Source organism: Somniosus microcephalus, chromosome 33 (assembly GCF_052327205.1).
Source record: "Somniosus microcephalus isolate GS21.2 chromosome 33, FLI_Smic_1.0, whole genome shotgun sequence".
NCBI lineage: Eukaryota > Metazoa > Chordata > Chondrichthyes > Squaliformes > Somniosidae > Somniosus > Somniosus microcephalus.
Genome location: NC_141019.1, coordinates 33920357 through 33935019, shown reverse-complemented (window position 1 = coordinate 33935019; position 14663 = coordinate 33920357). Strand labels below are relative to the sequence as shown.

The 14663-nt window shown below is 48.4% G+C and overlaps 1 protein-coding gene across 1 annotated transcript in view; it reads right to left on the bottom strand.

The window, feature by feature from the left end:
• Positions 1 to 14353, bottom strand: part of LOC147097135 (coenzyme Q-binding protein COQ10 homolog A, mitochondrial-like) — a 40715-nt gene extending 26362 nt beyond the window's left edge. The window contains exon 1 of the mRNA XM_085973007.1: positions 14130 to 14353. Within this exon, the coding sequence (XP_085829133.1) occupies positions 14130 to 14221 (92 nt within the window). The 5' untranslated portion in view covers positions 14222 to 14353. The remainder of the gene's footprint in view (positions 1 to 14129) is intronic.
• Between the last annotated feature and the right edge of the window lie 310 nt (positions 14354 to 14663).

The window sequence follows — 14663 nt, the reverse complement described above, 5'->3', positions numbered from 1 at the left end:
CGGCAACGGTAGGCGCGACAATCCATCAGCATTCCCATGCTGTTTAGTTCCTTTGTACTCGATGTCATATTGGTGTGCCCCTAGGAAAAGGGACCACCTCTGCAGCCGTTGTGCTGTCATTATCGGGACGCCCTTCTGAGGGTTGAAAATGGAGACAAGAGGTTGATGATCAGTTAGTAGAGTAAATTTCTGACCGTGCAGGTAGTGATTGAACTTCTTCACCCCCCACACCAGGCTGAGGGCCTCTCTGTCAATCTGAGCGTAGTTACGCTCGGCTGAAGTTAACGAGCGTGACGCAAAAGCTATCGGCCTCTCTGAACCATCAAGGAATTTATGTGACAGTACTGCTCCAATGTCGTAGGGAGACGCATCACACGCCAGTCTTATCGGTAGTGATGGGTTGTAGTGAGCCAATACTTCTCTTGAAGTGATTAGGTCTTTACTCTTCTGAAAGGCCCGCTTACATTCATCGCTCCATTTCCATGCTACTCCAGTTTGTAGTAGGGCGTTCAGTGGGTGCAGAATTGTGGACAAATTCGCCAAAAACTTATGGTAGTAATTCACCAATCCGAGGAATGACCTCAGTTGCGACACATTTTCAGGCGCTGGAGCCTTAACTACCGCTTCAATTTTGTCAGGGGACTTATGTAACCCGTCGTCATCAATCACGTGGCCACAATACGATATCTGTTTCTTAAAAAACTCGCACTTGGGGCAGTTGGCTCGTAGCCCATGTTCTCTTATTCTAGTGAGCACCTGCTCTAGGTTGGCAAGGTGTTCACTGTCATCTTCACCTGTCACTAGGATGTCGTCCAAGTAACACTGAGTCCCCGGAATCCCTTGCAGGACTTGTTTCATCGCTCTTTGCCATATCGCCGGAGCTGATGCTACTCCGAATACCAGTCGATTATACTGGTAAAGACCTTTGTGAGTGTTTATCGTGAGATACTTCCTGGAGGATTCTTCAACCTCCATCTGCAAATATGCTTGTGCTAGGTCAATTTTTGTAAAACGCTTCCCTCCAGATAGTGAGGCGAAAATATCTTCTATCCTCGGGAGAGGATACTGTACTGTGTGAAGGACTGGGTTCACCGTCACCTTGAAGTCCCCACAGATGCGAACCTTCCTTGGCTCCTCAGACTTATTGTTTAACGTTTTCTTCATGACAGGAACGATGGGTGTCGCCCACTCGCTCCAGTCTACCTTAGATAACACGCCTGCATTCTCCAGATTCTCCAGCTCTGCCTCGACGGCTGGGCGAATTGCATACAGTACCGGTCTTGCTTTGAAAAACTTGGGAATTGCATTCTCTTCTATTTTTATCGAGGCGGTTACGCCTTTAAGAGTTCCCAGTTCTTGTTGAAATACCTCTTTGGCATTAGCTAAGATTTTTGACAATCGTCCAGGTGTGACGTCGTCATTCTTTTTACCAGCCACCGTCAGTGCCTGAATGCAGTGCCAGTCTAAACTTATCTTTCTGATCCATTCACGTCCCAATAACGGTGGTCCACCATCTTGCAGTATGTACAGATACAATTTCTGTATTTCCTTGCCGTTGTATTCGACAGGCACCCTTATTTTCCCTCTGGGGTATACTTTCTGCCCCGTATACGTCTTCAAGACAATGGATGTTTCTTTCAAGGGTATGTGTGAGAATAGCCGCTCGTAGTCTCGTCGATTCATGACGGTCAGGGCTGATCCTGTATCCAATTCCATTTTGACTTGGGACCCTGCTATCGTGAGGGTGACCCAAATGGTTCGGTGATCCTCTTTTGCGATTACGTTGTAAAGTTTGAGACAGCTTAGTCTCTTGTTCCCGGATTCACCATCGCTCTTCTGGTCTTCGGAACTACTGTCCGTCATCTTTTGTACTTTCCTGTACTGTTCCTTAGTAGCCTTTTTGTTGTCGTTAGTCTTCTTCCCAGACCTGCAAACTCGTGCAATGTGTCCCATCTTTCCGCATTGCCTGCATATTTTGTCCTTGGACCAGCAGTCCTTCTGGTCATGGGTTGTTCTGCAGCAGCGATAACATTTTTCAAATCCCCGTGTCATTTCATGGGTGCCGTATTCCTGTGGCTTTTGCTGTATTTCCACAGCTCCCCTTGCTGCTGCTTCGTACGATACTGCCACGCTGAAAGCCTTATCTAGCGTCAGCTCTTTCTCTGAGAGTAACCTCTTCTGGGTTCCTTCACTCAGGAGTCCACAGACAAATTTGTCCCGTAGGGTATCTGCCAGTCCTGCTCCGAAGTGGCAGTGCTTTGATAGCTTGCGTAGTTCCGTAAGGTAATCAGCATTGCTCTCATCTTTATGCTGATTTCTCTTGTGGAATTTAAATCTTTCTGCTATCAGCAGCGGTGTAGGATTTAGGTGTTCCTGTAGGATATCAACAATTTTGTTAAAACTCTTCGCCATCGGTTTGGCTGGAGTGATCAGGTTCTGCAATAGGCCGTACGTTCTTGCGCCCATTAAGTTTAGTAGTACCGATGCCCTTTTCTCATCGGCTACTTCGTTTGCCTTGCAATATACTTCGACTCTTTCCACATACGTGGTCCAGTCTTCTATTGCATTATCGAGGGCAGTGATATTGCCAGTCTTCGGCATCTTGGAAATCTAGGATGGCGCCTCCCGCGCTTTGCCTTCTTCCCCGATTGAACAAAATGGCGCCTCCCGCGCTTTGCCTTCTTCCCCGCTGCTGCTAGCGCTGTTGCTGGTGTTTTTATGCCTTGATGGCGACGCCCTATGGTCTTCGCGCACTTCCCCCCCGCGCTGCTGCTAACGCCGCTCTCCGCGGTCCCCGTGGCAAACTGCAGCTCCTCACGGCTTTCTGCGCTTCTAATTTCTTTTATTTTCCCGTCGTCAGAGCAAACCCTACGGAACACTTTCCTCCCTCTTCTCGGGTCTGTATGCTGCCCGGCTTCGTAGCACCGGCCGCGCACTGTGTGCTCCACCCTCTTTCTCCTCTTCCCGACAACGCTGCTCGGCCCCGTTGAAAAGCCACCCGATCGAGCTCTAGCCCGCCGCAGCCCAGGAAGGATCAGTGTACTACCTGCCACCAGCCCGATTAGCTGGGACACCATAGACAGGATAACCAAGCCCCGCTCTCAACAGCCTCTCCTGCAAATCTTCAACTCCGATGAATCAGAGGCAGTTGCCCACGGTCGACGCCCGTTTCTTCTGTTTGTTTTTTTTTCTTTCTTCCTTCTGGCCTCGACCTCTAACAACTTCGCTTCAGGGATGGGTCCCCATGAGGTGGTGCAGAACTGTAGGTAAGTTCGGATCTGCTCGTCGCCAGTATTATGTCCGTGTGTAATTGAGACACGGACTGCAGGAGTTGGTTACAACAGGTGTTTACTGAGTGGAGACAAAACTGGAACTACTATGCAAAGTTACTTCACAGGCTTATATACAGGGGTGGTCACTACTGGTACTGCACTATACAAAGGCTGCAGAATATAGTTCCTTCTGCAAAGTACATACACTACAGGGAGGGCTGTAGGGGCTAGAAGAGGTTACAGAGATAGGGAGGGTTGTAGGGGCTGGAAGAGGTTACAGAGATAGGGAGGGATGTAGGGGCTGGAGGAGGTTACAGAGATAGGGAGGGTTGTAGGGGCTGGAGGTGGTTACAGAGATAGGGAGGGGTGTAGGGGCTGGAGGAGGTTACAGAGATAGGGAGGGTTGTAGGGGCTGGAGGAGGTTACAGAGATAGGGAGGGTTGTAGGGGCTGGAGGAGGTTACAGAGATAGGGAGGGTTGTAGGGGCTGGAGGAGGTTACAGAGATAGGGAGGGTTGTAGGGGCTGGAGGAGGTTACAGAGATAGGGAGGTTTGTAGTGGGCTGGAGGAGGTTACAGAGATAGGGAGGGTTGTAGGGGCTGGAGGAGGTTACAGAGATAGGGAGGGTTGTAGGGGCTGGAGGAGGTTACAGAGATAGGGAGGGTTGTAGGGGCTGGAGGAGGTTACAGAGATAGGGAGGGTTGTAGTGGGCTGGAGGAGGTTACAGAGATAGGGAGGGTTGTAGTGGGCTGGAGGAGGTTACAGAGATAGGGAGGGTTGTAGGGGCTGGAGGAGGTTACAGAGATAGGGAGGTTTGTAGTGGGCTGGAGGAGGTTACAGAGATAGGGAGGGTTGTAGGGGGCTGGAGGAGGTTACAGAGATAGGGAGGGGGGGGCGCGAGGGTTTTTAACAGGAGGATGAGAATTTTTAAAATCGAGGCGTTGCCGAACGGGAAGCCAGTGTGGGTCAGCGAGCACAGTGGGGGTGATGGCCGAATGGGACTCAGTGCGAGTTAGGACACAGGGGCAGCCGAGGTTTGGGCGAGCTGGAGTTTACGGAGGGTGGAATGTGGGAGGTTAGCCAGGAGTGCGTCGGGATAGTCAAGACTGGAGGTAACAAGGGGCAGGGATGAGGGTTTCAGCAGCTGATGAGCTGAGGCCGGGGCAGAGATGGGCGAACCTTTTTATTTATTCATGGGATGTGGGCATCGCTGGCAAGGCCAGCATTTATTGCCCATCCCTAGTTGCCCTCGAGAAGGTGGTGGCGAGCCGCCTGCTTGAACCGCTGCAGTCCGTGTGGTGAAGGTACTCCCACAGTGCAGTTAGGAAGGGATTTCCAGGGTTTTGTCCCAGCGACGATGAAGGAAAGGTGATATATTTCCGAGTCAGGATGGTGTGTGACTTGGAGGGGAGCTTGGAGGTGGTGGTGTTCCCAAGCGCCTGCTGCCCTTGTCCTTCTAGGAGGTAGAGGTCGCGGGTTTGGGAGGTGCTGTCAAAGACGCCTTGGAGGTAGAATTACGTAGTCTCGGTGATGTAGCGGATATAGGGTCGGAAGCTCATCTCCGGGTCAAACAGGAGGTCGCCAAGGTTGCACACGGGCTGGTTCAGCCTCAGACAGTGGCCAGGGAAAAGGATGGAGTCGGTGGTAGTAAGCAATCTGATCAATCACAGCAGTGGCTTATATACTTATAGAGATAGAGTCAAATAGATACAGGGAGTGTTATAGAGAGAGAGTCAAATAGATACAGGGAGTGTTATAGAGAGAGTCAAATAGATACAGGGAGTGTTATAGAGAGAGAGTCAAATAGATACAGGAAGTGTTATAGAGAGAGTCAAATAGATACAGACGACCTGGTTCTGCTGTCACCAACTAAGGAGGGTCTGCAGCAGAACCTGGACCTGCTGGAGTCGTACTACCAGACTTGGGCCCTGACAATAAATCCCCAAAAAACCAAAGTCCTTGTGTTCCAGCAAAGATACAAACATCAGGGACCCAAAATAAATTTCACAGTAGGAACAACCAAAATTGAACAAACCACTCACTACACATACTTGGGCTTAAAAATCAGTTCTACGGGAAACTTCAAACTGGCTGTGAATGAACTGAAAGAGAAAGCAAGAAGTGCTTTCTATGCCATCAAAAAATCAATCCAAATAGAAATCCCAATTAGCATTTGGCTCAAAATTTTCAAATCAGTAATTGAACCAATTGCACTCTATGGCAGTGAGGTATGGGGACCGCTAACACAACAAGAATTTGCAAAATGGGACAAACACCCAATTGAGATCCTACATGCAGAATTCTGTAAAAGTATCCTCCGGACTCAAAGGAAAACAGTAAACAATGCATGCAGGGCGGAACTAGGCCAATATCCATTAATAATCACTATCCAAAAAAGAGCCACCAAATTTTGGAATCACCTACAAATGAGCAACCCCCAATGCTATCACTACCACGCCCTGAAATGCCAAGAGCTGACCATAAAGAAAAATACCCTCAGTCAACTAGTCCTGGGACTCAGTGAAGTAACTACTAACAATACTAACAATAACCAGCCCCAGGACAGTGACAGGGTAACACAAAGAATTCGACCCAACACAATCGTCGCTAAGCAAAAGGAAAAATATCTGACATATTGGGCAGAAACAACAAAAACCCAAAGCAAACTCAATTGCTACTTGGCCCTAAACAGACAATACAACATAGCTGATTACCTGACCATGGTAAAGGATAACAAACTGAGAAGAACCTTGACAAGGTACAGACTTAGCGAACATAGCCTAGCGATCGAAAAAGGCAGACACAGGCAAACCAGGCTGCCAAGAGAGGACAGGATATGCTCTCACTGCAGTCTGGGAGTAGTTGAGACAGAGATGCACTTCCTCACAGCCTGTGGAAAATATCAGGACATCAGGGAGAATTTCTAGCAAAAATTCTCCCAAATATGCCCTGAATTCAGAAATCTGAATGACAACCAAAAACTCCCATACCTACTGGGGGAGGAGAGAAGCTGTGTAACACTGGCGGCACACTATGTTACAGCTTGCCATGAACAGAGGGACAACCAGTAAACTAAGGCAAGAATATATACAAACAAGGCGAATGTATATTTATAAACTGTATGAATAGAACCGCGTTTATGTGTTCAACCATAAATGTATTTTGATGCTTTGGCAACATAAGATGTACCTTATCATGCCAATAAAGCTATTTGAATTGTTATAGAGAGAGAGTCAAATAGATACAGGGAGTGTTATAGAGAGAGTCAAATAGAGACAGGGAGTGTTATAGAGAGAGTCAAATAGATACAGGGAGTGTTATAGAGAGAGTCAAATAGATACAGAGAGTGTTATAGAGAGAGAGTCAAATAGATACAGGGAGTGTTATAGAGAGAGTCAAATAGATACAGGGAGTGTTATAGAGAGAGTCAAATAGATACAGGGAGTGTTATAGAGAGAGTCAAATAGTTACAGGGAGTGTTATAGAGAGAGTCAAATAGATACAGAGAGTGTTATAGAGAGAGTCAAATAGATACAGGGAGTGTTATAGAGAGAGTCAAATAGATACAGGGAGTGTTATAGAGAGAGTCAAATAGATACAGGGAGTGTTATAGAGAGAGTCAAATAGATACAGGGAGTGTTATAGAGAGAGTCAAATAGATACAGGGAGTGTTATAGAGAGAGTCAAATAGATACAGAGAGTGTTATAGAGAGAGTCAAATAGATACAGGGAGTGTTATAGAGAGAGTCAAATAGATACAGGGAGTGTTATAGAGAGAGAGTCAAATAGATACAGAGAGTGTTATAGAGAGAGTCAAATAGATACAGGGAGTGTTATAGAGAGAGTCAAATAGATACAGAGAGTGTTATAGAGAGAGAGTCAAATAGATACAGGGAGTGTTATAGAGAGAGTCAAATAGATACAGGGAGTGTTATAGAGAGAGTCAAATAGATACATGGAGTGTTATAGAGAGAGTCAAATAGATACAGGGAGTGTTATAGAGAGAGTCAAATAGATACAGGGAGTGTTATAGAGTCAAATAGATACAGGGAGTGTTATATAGAGAGTCAAATAGATACAGAGAGTGTTATAGAGAGAGAGTCAAATAGATACAGAGAGTGTTATAGAGAGAGTCAAATAGATACAGGGAGTGTTATAGAGAGAGTCAAATAGATACAGGGAGTGTTATAGAGAGAGTCAAATAGATACAGAGAGTGTTATAGAGAGAGTCAAATAGATACAGGGAGTGTTATAGAGAGAGTCAAATAGATACAGGGGGTGTTATAGAGAGAGTCAAATAGATACAGGGAGTGTTATAGAGAGAGTCAAATAGATACAGGGAGTGTTATAGAGAGAGTCAAGTAGATACAGAGAGTGTTATAGAGAGAGTCAAATAGATACAGGGAGTGTTATAGAGAGAGAGTCAAATAGATACAGGGAGTGTTATAGAGAGAGTCAAATAGATACAGGGAGTGTTATAGAGAGAGTCAAATAGATACAGGGAGTGTTATAGAGAGAGTCAAATAGATACATGGAGTGTTATAGAGAGAGTCAAATAGATACAGGGAGTGTTATAGAGAGAGTCAAATAGATACAGGGAGTGTTATAGAGAGAGTCAAATAGATACAGAGAGTGTTATAGAGAGAGTCAAATAGATACAGGGAGTGTTATAGAGAGAGTCAAATAGATACAGAGAGTGTTATAGAGAGAGTCAAATAGATACAGAGAGTGTTATAGAGAGAGTCAAATAGATACAGGGAGTGTTATAGAGAGAGTCAAATAGATACAGGGAGTGTTATAGAGAGAGTCAAATAGATACAGGGAGTGTTATAGAGAGAGTCAAATAGATACAGGGGGTGTTATAGAGAGAGTCAAATAGATACAGGGAGTGTTATAGAGAGAGTCAAATAGATACAGAGAGTGTTATAGAGAGAGTCAAATAGATACAGGGAGTGTTATAGAGAGAGTCAAATAGATACAGGGAGTGTTATAGAGAGAGTCAAATAGATACAGGGAGTGTTATAGAGAGAGTCAAATAGATACAGGGGGTGTTATAGAGAGAGTCAAATAGATACAGGGAGTGTTATAGAGAGAGTCAAATAGATACAGGGAGTGTTATAGAGAGAGTCAAATAGATACAGGGAGTGTTATAGAGAGAGTCAAATAGATACAGAGAGTGTTATAGAGAGAGTCAAATAGATACAGGGAGTGTTATAGAGAGAGTCAAATAGATATAGAGAGAGAGTCAAATAGATACAGGGAGTGTTATAGAGAGAGTCAAATAGATACAGGGAGTGTTATAGAGAGAGTCAAATAGATACAGAGAGTGTTATAGAGAGAGTCAAATAGATACAGGGAGTGTTATAGAGAGAGTCAAATAGATACAGGGAGTGTTATAGAGAGAGTCAAATAGATACAGAGAGTGTTATAGAGAGAGTCAAATAGATACAGAGAGTGTTTTAGAGAGAGTCAAATAGATACAGGGAGTGTTATAGAGAGAGTGAAATAGATACAGGGAGTGTTATAGAGAGAGAGTCAAATAGATACAGAGAGTGTTATAGAGAGAGTCAAATAGATACAGGGAGTGTTATAGAGAGAGTCAAATAGATACAGAGAGTGTTATAGAGAGAGTCAAATAGATACAGGGAGTGTTATAGAGAGAGTCAAATAGATACAGAGAGTGTTATAGAGAGAGTCAAATAGATACAGGGAGTGTTATAGAGAGAGTCAAATAGATACAGGGAGTGTTATAGAGAGAGTCAAATAGATACAGAGAGTGTTATAGAGAGAGTCAAATAGATACAGAGAGTGTTATAGAGAGAGTCAAATAGATACAGGGAGTGTTATAGAGAGAGTCAAATAGATACAGGGAGTGTTATAGAGAGAGTCAAATAGATACAGAGAGTGTTATAGAGAGAGTCAAATAGATACAGGGAGTGTTATAGAGAGAGTCAAATAGATACAGGGAGTGTTATCGTGATCGAGTGAAATAGATACACTCCGTCCCCTGTATCCATTCAGTGCTCTAGATTTTATTACATTCACAAGCTACAACAATTAAAGAAAGAAAATAAATAAAATCTGGATGAAATAAAATACATTTATACAGCTCCTCTAATGTAGTAAAACGTCCCAACGGGCTTCACAGGAGCGATTATCAAACAGAATCCGACCCCGAGTCACTTAAGGAGATATTACGACAAGTGACCAAAAGCTTGGTCGAAGAGGTCTGTTTTAAGGAGCGTCTTAGAGGAGGAGAGAGAGAGGCGGAGAGGTTTAGGGAGGGAATTCCAGAGCTTGGGGCCCAGGCGGCTGAAGACAGGGCCCCCAATGGTGGAGCGATGGAAATCGGGGGATGCGCGAGGGGGCGGAATTGGAGGAGCGCAGAGATCTCGGGAGGGTTGTAGGCAACGTTCCCCCCATTTACAGATCAAGGAGATCAGCTTGTACAAGAAGTAGGTACTCTATGACATTAATCATACCCTATTTAAGAAAGGCAGGAGACAGAAAGCAGGAAACTATAGACCAGTTAGCCTGTCGTTGGGAAAATGCTGGAGTCCTTCATTAAGGAAGCAGTAGCAGGGTATTTGGAAAATCCGAATGCAGTCAAGCAGAGTCAGCATGGTTTTATGAAAGGGAAATCATGTTTAACAAACTTGCTGGAGTTCTTTGAGGATGTAACGAGCAGGGTGGACAAGGGTGTGCCAGTGGATGTGGTGTATTTGGATTTCCAGAAGGCATTCGATAAGGTGCCACATGAAAGGTTACTGCACAAGATAAGAGCTCACGGAATTGGGGGTAATATATTAGCATGGATAGAGAATTGGCTAACTAACAGAAAGCAGAGAGTCGGGATAAATGGGTCATTTTCCGGTTGGCAAACTGTAACTAGTGGGGTGTCACAGGGATCGGTGCTGGGGCCTCAACTATTTACAATCTACATTAATGACTTGGATGAAGGGACCAAGTGTAATATAAGTTTGCGGATGATACAAAGATGGGTGGGAAAAGCAAGTTGTGAAGAGGACAGAGAGTCTGCAAAGGGATATAGACAGGCTAAGTGAGTGGGCAAACATTTGGCAGAGGGAGTATAATGTGGGAAAGTGCGAGGTTATACACTTTGGCAGGAAAAATAAAAAAGCAAATTATTACTTAAATGGAGAGAGATTACAAAATGCTGCAGTTCAGAGAGACCTGGGGGTCCTTGTGCATGAAACACAAAAAGTTAGAATGCAGGTACAGCAAGTAATCAAAAAGGCAAATGGAACGTTGGCCTTTATTGCAAAGGGGGTTGGAGTATAAAAGCAGGGAAGTCCTGCTACAACTGTACAGGGTGTTGGTGAGACCACACCTGGAGTACTGCGTACAGTTTGGTCTCCTTATTTAAGGAAGGATATACTTGCATTGGAGGCAGTTCAGAGACGATTCACTAGGTTAATTCCAGAGATGAGGGGGTTTGACTTATGAGGAAAGGTTGAGCAGGTTGGGCCTATACTCTCTGGAGTTTAGAAGAATGAGAGGTGATCTTATTGAAACATCTAAGATACTGAGGGGGCTCGACAAGGTAGATGCGGAGAGGATGGTTCCCCTCGTGGGGAAATCTAGAACTAGGGGGCATAGTTTCAGAACTTTTAGAACTGAGATGAGGAGGAATTTCTTCTCTCGGAGGGTCGTAAATCTGTGGAATTCTCTGCCCCAGAGAGCCGTGGAGGCTGGGTGATTGAATACATTTAAGGTGGAGATAGACAGATTTTTACAAGATAAGGGAGCGAAGGGTTATGGGGAGCGGGCAGGGAAGTGGCTTTGAGCCCGAGATCAGCCATGATCTTATTGAATGGCGGAGCAGGCTCGAGGGGCCAAGTGGCCTATTCCTTCTTATGTTCTTATCAGGGACGACGTGATCTCCTTGACTAGTTTTGATCGCCTAAGGGGGTCGGAGAGGAATTTCCTAATTTTCCCTCCTAATTGGCCTGGGTTTTATCTGGTTTCTCGCCTCTCCCAGGAGATTATGCGGCTCCGGGTGACGTGGGGAATGTCTGTGTTGCGATGCACAAGGCATCACAGTTGTGGGGGGCGGAATGGTCTTTTCCTGTCCATCATTGTTTGTATGTTCGAAAAGCGCTTCACAGCCAATGAAGTACTTTTTTTGAAGTGTGGTCACTGTTGTAATGTAGGAAACGCAGCAGCCAATTTGCGCACAGCAAGCTCCCACACACAGCAATGTGATAATGACCAGATCATCTGCTTTAGTGATGTTGGTTGAGGGATAAATATTGGCCCCAGGACACCGGGGAGAACTCCCCCCTGCTCATCTTCAAAATAGTGGCCATGGGATTTTTGATGTCTGCCTGAGAAAGCAGACGGGGGCTGCGGTTTAATGTCTCATCTGAAAGACGGCACCTCCGACAGTGCGGCGCTCCCTCAGTACCGCACTCCCTCAGTACTGAACCTCCAACAGTGCGGCGCTCCCTCTGTACTGCCCCTCCGACGGTGCGGCGCTCCCTCAGCACTGCCCCTCCGACAGTGCAGCTCTCCCTCAGTACTGCCCTTCCAACAGTGCGGCACTCCCTCAGTACTGCCCCTCTGACAGTGCGGCACTCCCTCTGTACTGCCCCTCCGACGGTGCGGCGCTCCCTCAGCACTGCCCCTCCGACAGTGCAGCTCTCCCTCAGTACCGCCCTTCCGACAGTGCGGCGCTCCCTCAGTACTGTCACTCCGACAGTGCGGCGCTCCCTCAGTACTGGCCCTCCGACAGTGCGGCGCTCCCTCAGTACTGCCCCTCCGACAGTGCGGCGCTCCCTCAGTACTGGCCCTCCGACAGTGCGGCGCTCCCTCAGTACTGCGCAACCTCAGTACTGCCCCTCCGACAGTGCGGCGCTCCCTCAGTACTGCCCCTCCGACAGTGCAGCACTCCCTCAGTACTGCCCCTCCGACAGTGCAGCGCTCCCTCAGTACTGCCCCTCCGACAGTGCGGCGCTCCCTCAGTACTGCCCTCCGACAGTGCGGCGCTCCCTCAGTACTGCCCCTCTGACGGTGCGGCGCTCCCTCTGTACTGCCCCTCCGACAGTGCGGCGCTCCCTCAGTACTGCCCCTCTGACGGTGCGGCGCTCCCTCTGTACTGCCCCTCCGACGGTGCGGCGCTCCCTCAGCACTGCCCCTCCGACAGTGCAGCTCTCCCTCAGTACCGCCCTTCCGACAGTGCGGCGCTCCCTCAGTACTGCCACTCCGACAGTGCGGCGCTCCCTCAGTACTGGCCCTTCGACAGTGCGGCGCTCCCTCAGTACTGGCCCTCCGACAGTGCGGCGCTCCCTCAGTACTGCCCTTCCGACAGTGCGGCGCTCCCTCAGTACTGCCCCTCCGACAGTGCGGCGCTCCCTCAGTACCGCCCCTCCGACAGTGCGGCGCTCCCTCAGTACCGCCCCTCCGACAGTGCGGCGCTCCCTCAGTACTGCCCCTCCGACAGTGCGGCGCTCCCTCAGTACTGGCCCTCCGACAGTGCGGCGCTCCCTCAGTACTGCCCCTCCGACAGTGCGGCACTCCCTCAGTACCGCCCGTCCGACAGTGCAGCGCTCCCTCAGTACCGCCCCTCCGACAGTGCGGCGCTCCCTCAGTACCGCCCCTCCGACAGTGCGGCGCTCCCTCAGCACCGCCCCTCCGACAGTGCGGCGCTCCCTCAGTACCGCCCCTCCGACAGTGCCGCACTCCCTCAGTACCGCCTCTCCGACAGTGCCGCACTCCCTCAGCACTGCACTGGAGTGTCAGCCTGGATTTTGTGCTCAAGTCTCTGGAGTGGGGCTCGAACCCACAACCTTCTGACTCGGGGGGGTGGGCGCTACCCACTGAGCTAAGGGCTGGAGCAGAATATTCTCACTGACTCGCACTGAAAATAGAGAGTTTATAAATATGGAGACACAATTGCCATCCAGATTGCTCACTCCATCTGTGTGTTCAATATTGGAAAATAGATTAATTCTAAAAATTTTACCTTTAAACACAATCTCCCCTTTGGCAAAGTCCCACTCAGGGTTTTTAATCTCAATGGAAACTGGCGAAACACTGCCCCAGTCCCACATTTAACCAGAGTCTCCTGTTAACAGAATAGACTAACCTGCAGCCGCCTTGCTGCAGATTGTGTTCAGCAGCAGGGACTGCCCTGGTGCCACTGTGGCCGGGCAGGAGCCGCTCTCAGGCACCGACCCCCCTCCCTCCACCTCCAGCTCCGGCCCTGGGCATCCCAGGGACTTTCTCACTGCTCCAGGCCGGCCTGGACACTCGCTCGACCAGCCACCGACCGCCCGGCTCCTGCCGCCTTCTCGCTTCACTCGACAGCGACTCACTAATCGAGTCCCCAGCCAAAGGAGTTGCATCAGGCGTGAAAAACATTCATTCGGCATTAATAATCTTAAAGTCAGACAGACAGTGAGTGAGTGAGAGAGAGAGACAGACAGAGAGAGAGACAGACAGAGAGAGAGAGAGACAGAGACAGAGAGAGAGACAGAGACAGAGAGAGACACAGAGAGAGAGACAGAGAGAGAGACAGAGAGAGACACAGAGAGAGAGAGACAGAGAGAGACAGAGACACAGAGTGAGAGAGAGACAGAGAGAGAGAGAGAGAGAGAGAGAGACAGAGAGAGACACAGACTCTCTCACACAGAGACACACACATATCTAACCCCTCTGGTCACTGCTCTTCCCCCTCCCCACATTCACAGGGATCAGGGAGTTCTCCTGATCCAAGTTACAACACACAGTAACCCCCCCCCCTCACTGAGCCGCTGCCCCTGTTCAAGGGTGCAGTGTCTGTGAGGGGTGGGGGGGGGGGGCTGCTGAAGACCCCCACTCTCTCTTCCACCTTTACCTGACGCTCCGGTGCCCAGCCATGCCCCGGGACTGATTGACAGCTGATTCCAGGATCAGGACAGCCAGCGGCTGCAGCCCACATCTCGCCATCTCCTCTCCTCTGCTCTCTCCTTCCTTCCTTCCTTTCCCTCTCTCTCTCTCTGCACGTCATGATACTGTTCTGAGAATCGACGCCTTCCTCTTGCATCACCAGCACCGCCTCTGGCCAGAGTTTCTGCAGCATTATGGGATGTGTAGTGTGTAGTCCTGACACAGAGAAAGAGAGAGATTTTTCCCCAATTACCTCCACCCGCCGACAGACTGACCTCCTCCGGACAGACTGACCCTGGCTGGGGGGGGGGTCTAGAACGAGGGGTCACAGTCTCAGGATACGGGGTAGGACATTTAGGACTGCGATGAGGAGAAATTTCTTCACTCAGAAGGCGGTGAACCTGTGGAATTCTCTACCACAGAAGGCTGTGGAGGCCAAGTCACTGAATATATTTAAGAAGGAGATCGATAGATTTCTAGACACAAAAGGCATCAAGGGGTA